The following is a 10,423-nucleotide window of genomic DNA, read 5'->3' as shown; positions in this document are numbered from 1 at the left end:
AGGGCTGTGTTATCACCCCCGTGGGTGTCATCCCAACCAACGGTTTTAACAAACACAGAATACGATTCCAAGAGGTCACACGAGGTGAGAGCGACAGAAAAGCAGCAAATAGTGAAGTCCTGTGGAGCTTGCTGTCGCTGCAAGGCGGGGCAGGGGGAGGGGGGCTGGAAGTGTAACCCCTGGGCATGGGGCTCCTTTCCAAAGCGCACTAGGGACAAGGCAGGGTCCCAGGGCTCTGTGTCCTGGGGAAATACTGCTCCACACCATGCAGGTACCTGAGCACTCTTCAGAGGGAGACTGGGGCTCCATGGGTGTTGGGGCTCCATGACCAAAAGTGACAGTTTTGTGTACCTGTACTCAGGCTGCTGGAGCTCCACGCACTGGGGGGTCAGGGCTCCATGCTCTGGGGTACCAGACCTCCATGTACTGGGGCAACCGATGCTCAATATGCTCCAGGGTACCAGAGTTTTTTGTGCACTGGGGAATCGGGGCTCCATAGCCCAGAGTCCCAGAGCTCAATGCACCAGGGGGTTGGGGCTCCATACCCCAGGCTACCGGAGCTCCATGCACTGAGGGGACTGATGCTCCATGCCCCAGTGCACTGGAGCTCCACGAACCGGACTGATGCTCCATGGACCCGGAGGTAACCGACCTCCACGAACCGGGAGTGATAGCTCCTTGCCCCGGGGTACCGAGGATCCACGACCCGGGAGCTGATGCCTCCATGCCACGGGTACGGAGCTCCACGCACCATGGGCTGATGCTCCGTGCCCGGGACCGTTTTCCACGCCCACGGCTATCCCGTGCCGCGCCTCCCGACGCCGAGCCAGTCGCCGCTCGCAGGGCGCCCGGGCGGGCGGGGCCGCCCGCGCCTCTTGCCCCGCCCGGCCGCGCCAGGCGCCGCGGCGCTGCGCACGGCGGGCCGCCATGAGCGAACGACGAGCTGCGCAGCGGTCCGCTGACCCGCGTCGGTCCTTCCCGGACTTCCCGTGCCCGGCGTGCTGTTCCGGTGGGGCGGGATGGGATGGGATGGGATGGGGATGGAGACGGAACTGGGGATGGGAATGGAGCCAGACCAGGGATGGGACCAGGGATGGGGGTGGAGACGGGGAGTGGGATGGGGATGGGACTGGGGAATGGGATCGGGATGGGAATGGGACCAGACTGGGACCGGGATCAGAACCAGGGCCGGGGATGGGGCCGGAACCAAAACTGGGGCCGAGCCCGGGGATGGGACCAGGGCCGGAGATGGGAATAGGCTTGGGACTGGGGATGGAGCCAGGACCTGGAAAGGAACAAGGACAGGGCATGGGAATGGGACCGGGGGCGGAGCTGGGCCGAGGACGCGCTGCTGGCTCCTTTCCCCAGTGCCCATCCCTGCAGCTGGCAGTACCAGGACCCTTCCCTGCGCTCTGGAGCTCAGTGGAGCCTGAACAGCCCCCGGAGGTCACTCACTCCCTGCCCTCCTTCATTGCAGCGATATCAGCCCCTTGCTGAAGGATCCTGTGGCATTCAGGACTTTGATTGATCTTCTGGAGGATCATGTGAGGGCATCATTCCCCAAAATTGACTTCATTGTGGGTAAGTGTTGGTTAAACATGCCTGAGGCCAGGGCAGAGCAGCATGTCCCAGGTGGGAAGCATGGGGTGACCTATCTGGAATTCTGTGGCCCCCGGACATGAGAATCACCTGAACATTGGCCTCTGTCATGTGGTAACACCAGGACAGGTTATACCCTTAACCTCATCCTGTAATTTCCTGAAATACTGGTTTGGATGTTGAAGGTGCCATCTGATGATACTTCAGTGCCAGTTTCATAGTTCGTTGCTTCCATTGTTAAAAAAGAGGGAATACAGGAAGCCTGCCACGCCTAGTCCCTGTTCCAGGCAGACCCTGTTCCAGCTTGTTTTCCTTCTCAGAAGGCTTTTCAGGCCAACACAAACAGCCTTTGTGGCAATGATAAGACCTTGCAGCACACCTAGGAAAGTGCTGAGGAAGGCAGAGCTTGGGCTGGGCGATAGCCCAAGGGTCAGGGAGCACAGACCAGACCTGGGCCAGGTGTCTTGTGATAAGTGAAGTCTGTGCCCAGAGGTGCAAAGTCTCTGATTGTATGGCCAAACTGATACTGAGGCTCTGCTGAGCTTATCTCTAAGGAAAAGAGCCAGAAGGGAGGGAAATGTGTTGATGGGGCTCCCTGTGGAGCCCTGGAGTCCCTCAGAAGCACATCTGGGCAAGCACAGGAGTGTGGTGTGTTTTCAACCCTCAGAAGGGACTGTAAGAGCAAATTGCTTCTAGAAACCCCCTTGAATGGGAGGATAAAATGAAGGTATGCAAAGACCCTCCCCCAGTCAAATGGCTCCAATCTGAGCAATGGGACAAGAGGAAGCAGCTTCAAGGGAGGTTTAGGTTGGATATCAGGGAAAATTTCTTCACTGAAAGGGTGGTCAGGTATTGGAATGGGCTGCCCAGGGCAGCTGTGGAGTCACCATGCTTGGAAGTGTTCAAGAAACATGTGGATGTGGCACCTGGGGACATGGTTAATGGTGGCCTTGGCCAGGCTGGTGGAACGATTGAATCTGATGGTCTCAGAGGCCTTTTCCAACCCAAACAATTCCATGATTCCTGTGCTCTGCTCCCCCCAGGCCTGGATTCCCGTGGATTCCTCATTGGGCCCCCTCTGGCCCAGAGGCTGGGGATTGGCTTTGTGCCCATACGGAAAAAGGGGAAACTTCCCGGTCCCACCGAGTCTGTGTCCTATGCCCTGGAATATGGCAAGGTAACACCCGGGAAGGGCAGGGCAGTCTGGGGCAGGGTTGGGGGTGTCAGCGAGGGGATGGGTGATAAAACCAGCGGGGTGGGCCCAAACTGAGTTTCTGATGCCATGGACAGTCTGCCCAACCTTCAGGAATGGCTCTGAGCTGCTCCGTCCCTGAGCCACAGACACATGGTTCATGCCAGCGAGTGGTTTTTGATGCTGTGCTGTGATTTTTTTGGGGGGTTGGTGCTAAGACTTGATGCTAAATCGCTTTCTTTGGCTTGAATTCAGGGGCATGACCACGGAGAGTGTTTCCCACTCTGCCAGTAAGTGCTCTAAGTCAGTGCCTTCCTGCATGGCTTCCCGAGTCCTGCTCCATAACCCCCTGGCTACTCCGCATTCAGAGCTGAGCTTTGAGCCTAATAATGTGCAGCCGCCACTAGTAACTAACGGCAGCAGAACCCCCAAAGCCAGGCCTTACCATGGGGACCGTTTGGGCCAACCCCTGCCTGGGACAAGCTCAGCTGACACAGGACGTGCCGGTGCCGCTTTGGATCTGGCTTAGGCAGAGCTCTCCAGTGCATTACAGGAGATTTTCCTCACTGGAGAACTGCTCTGGGATAAAATTCCACAATAACTCACATGATGAATGTTCAGGATCTTGACGTGCCAGAGGGTTGGCCCAGCAATCCCCTCCCTGCTCTGTGTTTCCATGGCGCTCCCCTGTAGCTGGAATATGAGTTCTTTGGGATTTTTGGTGCTGCGTGTTTAGGTTGATCCTGCTGAGGACTTGTCTCTGTTCTACCATGTGTGGAACCAGCAATTGATGAAGAGCTTCTCTCTAAGGCCAGACTAAAATGAAGCTGCTCTTTCCACCCTGCAGGCCGAACTGGAAATCCAGACTGATGCCGTTGAACCGGGACAGAAAGTGGTTATAGTGGATGATTTGCTGGCGACTGGAGGTGAGAGAAGCTCGTGTGACCCATGTGCCTATGTGTGTTCATAGAATCATGGAAGGGGTCGGGTTGGAAGAGAGCTTAAAGCTCATCTCATTCCACCCCCTGCCAGGGACAGGGACACCTTCCACTAGACCAGGTTGCTCCAACCTGGCCTTGAAAACTTCCAGGGGCATCCACAACCTCTCTGGGCAACCTGTTGGCAGCAGCAGGAGTGGCCATGGGGTTAGAAGCTGCTCCTGGAGTGAGTATGTTTCTCTCCCCCTCCACAGGTACCATGTGTGCAGCCTGTGAGCTGCTGAAGAGGCTGAAGGCTGAAATCCTGGAGTGCCTGGTGGTCATAGAGTTAAAACCCCTGAAAGGGTTGGAGAAGCTCAGTTCCATCCCTTTCTACTCACTGCTGCAGTATGACTGAGGAGGAGCAGGGAGGAGGGAACACTGGGAACAAATTTGGGGCTTTATCCAGTAATTCTGAGTCACAGGGGGGTGGGCAGGGGGGAAACACACATTTTGATCACGACCAGATGCTATTCAGTCCTAAATCCTATTTCTTTTCCAAGCAGTGTGTTGAGTGTAATGAGCCCTTTTGGAGTTCCTTTTGGGAAGAAGGAACAGCCTGATTGATTGGGAGGGGATGGAGACCAAGATGCAGCTTTTTAGGAGAGCAAAGTGACAATGCTATTGTAGAGCAGGAGAGCTCTGGCAGGGCACCAGCATTCACTGGTTGAGCTGTGCCTGTCAGCCTCCAAGGAACCTGCTAAAAATTTGCCAAAGGAACACAGGAGACAGGCAAAAAATGGTTATTTCTCTCAGGGATAAATCCTGGGGGATGGTCTGGTTGCTCTGTGCTGTTGTTCACACCAGAAGAAGTTGTGCTTGTCAAGGGGAACTAAGTGCCTGCTGTGTCCTTAAATCAGGATGTTGCTGGTGTAGATGAGCTCAGTCACCGTTTTCCTTCCCTGGAGACCACAGGCAGCTCTTGTTGAGCACAAATTCCCAATTTTCTGCACCATACCCGACTCCCTGTGTTAATTTCCCTCTGCTGTGGTGTCTTGGGGCATCAGGATGTTGAAAGGCTAATGCCGGTTCAGAACCTGCTCTTGGTAGTAGTTTGGTGTCAGATAAGGCCACAGCAAAGGTGTTCAGTGGTCTCAGGTGTGCGATGGATGATGGGGTTTGGAGATGCTTCCTCCAGCACAGTTCAGTGTGGTCACAGCTAAAACTTGTTGTGCCAAAACTTCCACATGCCTGAAAACATCAGGGACTGTCTCTGTCCCAGCAGGGACTGGACTCACGGGTAAAATAAACATTGATTTATTTTTATGTTTTCTAAACTGTCTCAGAGCTGTTCTTGCAGTAGCTGAAGCCGTTAATGACCCTTGTGAGCATCTTCCTCCAAACCCAGGTGGTCAGTTCAGCAAGGCTGTGGTGTGAGCTCCCAACGCTTGGAAGGAGTTTTTTTCCAAGGAGTTCAGGTACCTTTTCTCTAGACCTTGCACAACCTCTGGCTGGAGGGAGGCAGACCAAGCCCCCCCAGCTCAGCTCCCCTTTTTCCATCCAGTGCATGGGGCCACCTCACACCCAGCCCTTAACACTTGTAAGGACTATTCCAGCTATTTTTATCCCCATTTCCTGAAAAGCCACTTCAGTGCTGCTCAGTTTACGCTGAGAACCACCATTCCCTTGGGATCAACCTATCCCAGGGCACTTCTTTCACAGCCAGCCCTTGTGGGGAGCCAAGGGAGGCAGCACCTCACATACTTGGCACAAGGAGAGGGTCCATGCTGCGGGGGAGAGAAGGGAAAAGTCAGTTCCACCCCAGAGAGCCATGGAAAGCAGCTGCGTGCCGGGGAAGCAGCGTCAGCCCTGCCAGTGCCAGCGCTGGCTGCGCACGGGGCCAGGAGGTGACATCAGGGAACGTGGGGACAGTGCCTTTGGGTTGCCAGCAGCCCCTGATGTCATTTGCTTGGAGAGACAAGGCTGTGCAGGGGTGGCTTCCAGGTGGGAGAAGAGGAGCAGAACGGGAGCTTGCTCCGAGCTCTCCTGGGGTGCACAGGTGGCTGCCAGGCTGTTGAATCCAGCTCTACAATCCAGCTCCTGGAATCCAGCTCCTCTACAATCCAGCTCCTGGAATCCAGCTCCTCTACAATCCAGCTCCTGGAATCCAGCTCCTCTCCAGTCCAGCTCCTGGAATCCAGCTTCTTTCCACCACGGTGAGGTCCTTGAGCAATGGCTGGTAGCCCAGCCTACCGCAAAGGCCCCCAGCTTCACACCCAAGAGCCCCCCAACCTTGCACCCCAGCCCTGTGTATCTCTCCAGTTCCTGGGCTGGGTTTAAACCCTCCTCCTCCCTGGAAACTGGGCAACCTCCTGCCAGCAGTGCCTGCCAACTGGGCTGCACACAGCAAGCAGGGGCCTGGAGGAAGACAAAGAGGAGGAAGGTCTGCCTGCTCCCTTGGGAAGAAGTGCTGTAGGATCTCTGATGCTGCCTGACTTCAATCTGGCACTTAAGGTGGGAAATCTGGCCAGGACCAGCATAGGGTGAAGGGATGAAGGAGAGTCACCTTTCTCTGCAAGTCCTCGATGGCTCCTGCTCCAACCAGCCCAGTTTGGCTCAGGAAGCAGTGTGAGGTGTGTCTGACGTGGCACTGGGCAGCTCCCACCTCCTCCCCTGCACCCACACTGCCCTGACCCGGGCACTGCGCCAGCCCAGCACCTCTGAGCAATTCTCACCCTCTCTGTCCCTCTTCTCAAGCCACTTCAGCCGAGTGGCCTGGTCTTTCCTCTGGGAAAAAGCCCCCCCCTGCACACCCCAGCCCTGCCTGCTCCCTTCCCTGCAGGAGCTGCTCCCCCGTCCCCATTTACAAAAGCTGCTTTCAGCTCCCTGCAAACCCACGCTCACTTTTTCCAGTAAGTCTTTCTCCAGGAGCTGGATGAGGACCCAGCCCTTCCCGGTGCCAATTGCCATGGAGAACCACGAGACAGGCAGCTCACGGAGGAAGAGTGCTGGGTTAACACAAGTCAGCTATATTTAAAACATTTAATACAAATATGTTTTGACAAGTCCTGTAGTTGTTTCCAGTGACGGCTGGAAGATGCGTTTTCCCTCCCTTAAAAACAGAACAAGGCCCAAAGCTCCAAGACCGTCGATTTGTGACTTTCTCTCTCACTCCTTCCTGCCTGTCACCCTCTCACCTCACCCTGCCCTGTCCTACCTTCACCCCACCAGGACCCAGTTCATGGAAGAGACCTCAAAAATTAGATCTTCAGGAGAAACATCCTGCATTAAAACTTCAGTAGAACACAGGAAAGCCAAGAAGAGGTTCCTCAGCTCATTTTCGTCGCTTGCATTGTCACCCCAGGATGTAGGATTGCTTGAGGATTAGGGGAGCTACAGCCCTCATGGGTCCCACCCCAGGATCCCTTAAATAAAAAAATTAAGGCATTTTGCCCTTCCTCAGACAGCCCTGAGGATAAGCCTCCCATCAGCCCACACCAGAACTCAGAGTGCAGTTGGGATTTGCTACATTTAGAGGAGATTGCACAGGGCAAACCTCGATCCCTAGGGGGCTCAGAGGGCTTCCGCCTCCTTCGCCGCCTTGGTGAGCCTCTCAGTGATGAGGCCAAGGTCCTTCTCTTTGTCCAGCTTGATGTAGGTGTCTGTCCTGATGGCGTGGATGCCCACCCAGTCAGGCAGGAGCTCCGCGAAGAGCCGCAGGTGCTTCTCCATCTCAGCTGCGAACAAGGAACAGGGCGTCAGAACTTGCCTCCCCAGCCCCTTCCCTCTGCAGAGACACCCCCCCCCGAATTCCTACCAGGTGCCATCAGCTCGTCGTAGCTGTCGCCCAGGCGGGCACAAACCACCTCCATGGGCAGCGCCTGCTTCTTCTCAGCCACAAAGACGCTGCGCAGGACTCGGGCCATGGCCGGCAGCCGGCCCAGCATGGCCACGCGCTCCTCCTGCTGCGTGTCCCGCGTCATCAGCGCCTGCAGCTTCCGCGCCTCCTTTGCCCGGATCTGGGGAGCGGAGGAGATGGGGTGAGGCCCAGGCAGCACCTCCAGCACCCACCTTTCATCCAGGACAGAATTACTCACCCTGTCGAGCAGCGCCTGGGACACCCCTTTGAGAGCGCTGGCGGTGCTGGCAGGGGACGGTGCTTTGGAAAGCACCGGTTCCCCCGCACCGGCTTCGGCTGTTCTTAAGGCCAGGTTGGCAAGAGCTTTTTCCATCTGCTCATGTGGAAGAAGGAGGAGGAGTTGGATTACAGCTCAGGCTGGAGGAAGGAAAAGTTTCCCCTCTGCTGCCCCTGCCGTCACCCTTCAGCCCAGCGATCCCAACCCAGCGCTCCCAGCTCATCCCTGTCTGCACAGAGGAGTTTGAGGGGCTTCATAGAATCATGGAATGGTTTGGAAGAGACCTTAAAGCCCATCTTGTTCTACCCCCTGCTATGGGTAGGGACACCTTCCACATCCCCGGTTGCTCCAAGCTCCATCCCACCTGGCCTTGGACATTTCCAGGGATGGGGCAGCCACAGCTTCTCTGGGCAGCCCGTGCCAGGGCCTCCCCACCCTCCTAGGGAAGAATTTTTTCCCAATATTCCATCTAACCCTGTCCTCTGGCAGTGGAGAGCCATTCCCCCTAGTCCTGGCACTCCAGGCCTTGTCCAAAGTCCCTCTCCAGCTCCCCTGCAATCCCTTTAGGCACTTGAAGGGGCTCTAAGGTCTCCCCAGAGCCTCCTCTTCCTCAGGCTGAACACCCCCAGCTCTCCCAGCCTGTTTCCAGAGCAGAGGAGCTCTAGCCCTTGGATCATCTCTCCCAGGATCGACACCAGTCCTGCACCACAATCTGCAGCACCACCAGCCAGGTTTGTGTCCCACCTGCCTCCAGTCCTGTGGCTCTGGAACAATCCCTCCCAACCCCTGTCCAGTCACATCTTCTCAGAGAGATGGCACAGACAGAGCCAGACCCCAGCCCTGACTCACCTTGGGGCTCAGCATCCCCCGAGCTGTGTTCAGCACCTCCTGGGCTGTGCTCAGCCTGTCCTCCTGTGGTGGCTGTGGCAGCTCCACAGGGCTGATGTCCGGCACCTCATCCACATTGAAGCGGGGATGCCAGCGGGTCAGCTTGTCCTCTGGCACCTCCAGGGGAGGGCTGAGAGCAGCCAGGAATGCCTGGAGAGGAGCAAGAGCTGTGTCGTGGCACCAGGTATGGAGGAGTTGGCTGTTGCCCTGCACTCCCAGCATGGCTTGGCAACACATGGAGGGAACTCAGAGCCCACCCACACCTGCTGCCAAGAACATCCCATGGGAACCAGCCACGTCCTTCAGCCTGTCCTTTAGTTGTCCTAGATAGTGACAACCCCAGGGCCCCAAAGCAGGGGGTGCCAGGTGCCCCTCACCTTGTGGTGCTGCTTGACGATGTTCACCAGGTTCCGACGGAATTCCTTCCTGCGCTCCAACAACCGCGATGCCGACAGGTGAGGGCGACCATCCACCTTCTCCTCTGCAAGGAGGAACATGAGCATCACCCACAGCACCTCCCCAAACCTTGGGAGCCTCGGGAAGGATGGGATCAGACTCCCACCATGGGGCTGAGTCACTGCCACAATCACTGCCCTGCATCTTCCCTCTTGTTGCAAAAGCGTTTCCCATTTTCAACAAGCTCAGGCCTGCAGATGATTATTTAATGGACCAAGCAGAGCATCCCTATGGATTCAGAGATCTTAGCTGGGACTGAGCACACTCCAGCTCTTGGACACCCCAAAACCATATGTACCTTCTCCCACCACTGGCTCCAGCGTGAGCTGGTACTCTGACTTCTTCCTGCCATCACCAAACGTGGGGATGTTCTTCTCCTGGCGCAGCCGGTACGAGGTGGGATACACAGCCTTGATCTGCCCCACGTGACGCTCCTCAAACTGCCTGCAACAGCACCCCGAGAGGTTGGGGACCCCAACAGTCATCGGCCCCAACAGCTTCAGCTGGGACCCCAAAAGGGGCTGCTGGGACCCCAAAAGGGGCTGCTGGGACCCCAAAAGAGGCTGCCCAGCGCTGCCAACTTACCTGCGCATCATGTCCTGCACCCCCTGCTTGACCTTGGCGAAGGTGATGGTCTCGGCGCGGTTGAAGAGCATCCCGGCGATGGTGTCCAAGCTGCGGAACATCTCTGCCAGCACCTTGAACTTGTAGGGCAGCGTGAGCCCTGGGGGCAGGTCCTGAGCAAGGGTGTGGAACCGCTGGTATGCTGGGGGCTTCTCTCTGAAGAAAGAAAGAAGGTTCTAGATAGACATTGGCCAGGACGGGGGTCCTGCTGCTGACTCCGGATAGTGGGACCCACCTCCCATTCCCATTCCAAAACCCTTCCCTCAGCAACCTGTGCCAGCATCAGGGTCACATCACCTGGAAACAGTGACATCCCAATGCTCAGGGTAGCTTGGGCCACGCTCAGAATCCCCACACCCCCTCATGGGGTGGGAAGACACCCACAGAACCACTGTGGGGCTGTGGCAACTGCTGGGACACCTTGATTTTCCCTCAAAATCACTCCCTGGCTGCTCCTCACCCGGCCTCTGCCGCAGGAGCTGCTGCTCCAGTGTCCCTGGATGGCCGTGCTCCCGATGTGGCTTCACTTTCCGCTTTCCTCTGCCGGATCCGCAGCTCCAGCTGCCGCACTCGCTCCAGGTGGCCCCGCAGGTCCTGTGCTGGTCCCACTG

The 10,423-nt window shown here is 56.8% G+C and overlaps 2 protein-coding genes across 2 annotated transcripts in view; one reads left to right on the top strand and one right to left on the bottom strand.

Annotated features, from left to right (window-relative positions):
* Positions 1-927: 927 nt before the first annotated feature.
* Positions 928-5,045, top strand: APRT (adenine phosphoribosyltransferase). Its single transcript, XM_018084191.1, is given in 6 exon segments — positions 928-988; positions 991-1,009; positions 1,478-1,581; positions 2,643-2,776; positions 3,639-3,717; positions 3,984-5,045. Coding segments are annotated over 6 exon segments (540 nt in total). The 3' UTR covers positions 4,127-5,045.
* A 1,672-nt stretch (positions 5,046-6,717) lies between these two features.
* Positions 6,718-10,423, bottom strand: part of CDT1 (chromatin licensing and DNA replication factor 1) — a 5,581-nt gene continuing 1,875 nt past the window's right edge. The window contains exons 2-9 of the mRNA XM_029965527.1: positions 10,273-10,420; positions 9,774-9,968; positions 9,487-9,632; positions 9,110-9,213; positions 8,694-8,882; positions 7,806-7,940; positions 7,526-7,727; positions 6,718-7,445 (exon numbers count right to left, since the gene is read on the bottom strand). Of these exons, the coding sequence (XP_029821387.1) occupies positions 7,282-7,445; positions 7,526-7,727; positions 7,806-7,940; positions 8,694-8,882; positions 9,110-9,213; positions 9,487-9,632; positions 9,774-9,968; positions 10,273-10,420 (1,283 nt within the window). The 3' untranslated portion in view covers positions 6,718-7,281. The remainder of the gene's footprint in view (positions 7,446-7,525; positions 7,728-7,805; positions 7,941-8,693; positions 8,883-9,109; positions 9,214-9,486; positions 9,633-9,773; positions 9,969-10,272; positions 10,421-10,423) is intronic.

Source organism: Manacus vitellinus, unplaced genomic scaffold (genome assembly GCF_001715985.3).
Source record: "Manacus vitellinus isolate BGI_N305 unplaced genomic scaffold, ASM171598v3 scaffold_10_pilon, whole genome shotgun sequence".
Lineage (NCBI taxonomy): Eukaryota > Metazoa > Chordata > Aves > Passeriformes > Pipridae > Manacus > Manacus vitellinus.
Note: the sequence above shows the minus strand (reverse complement) of the source record. Positions and strands in the feature narration are given on the sequence as shown.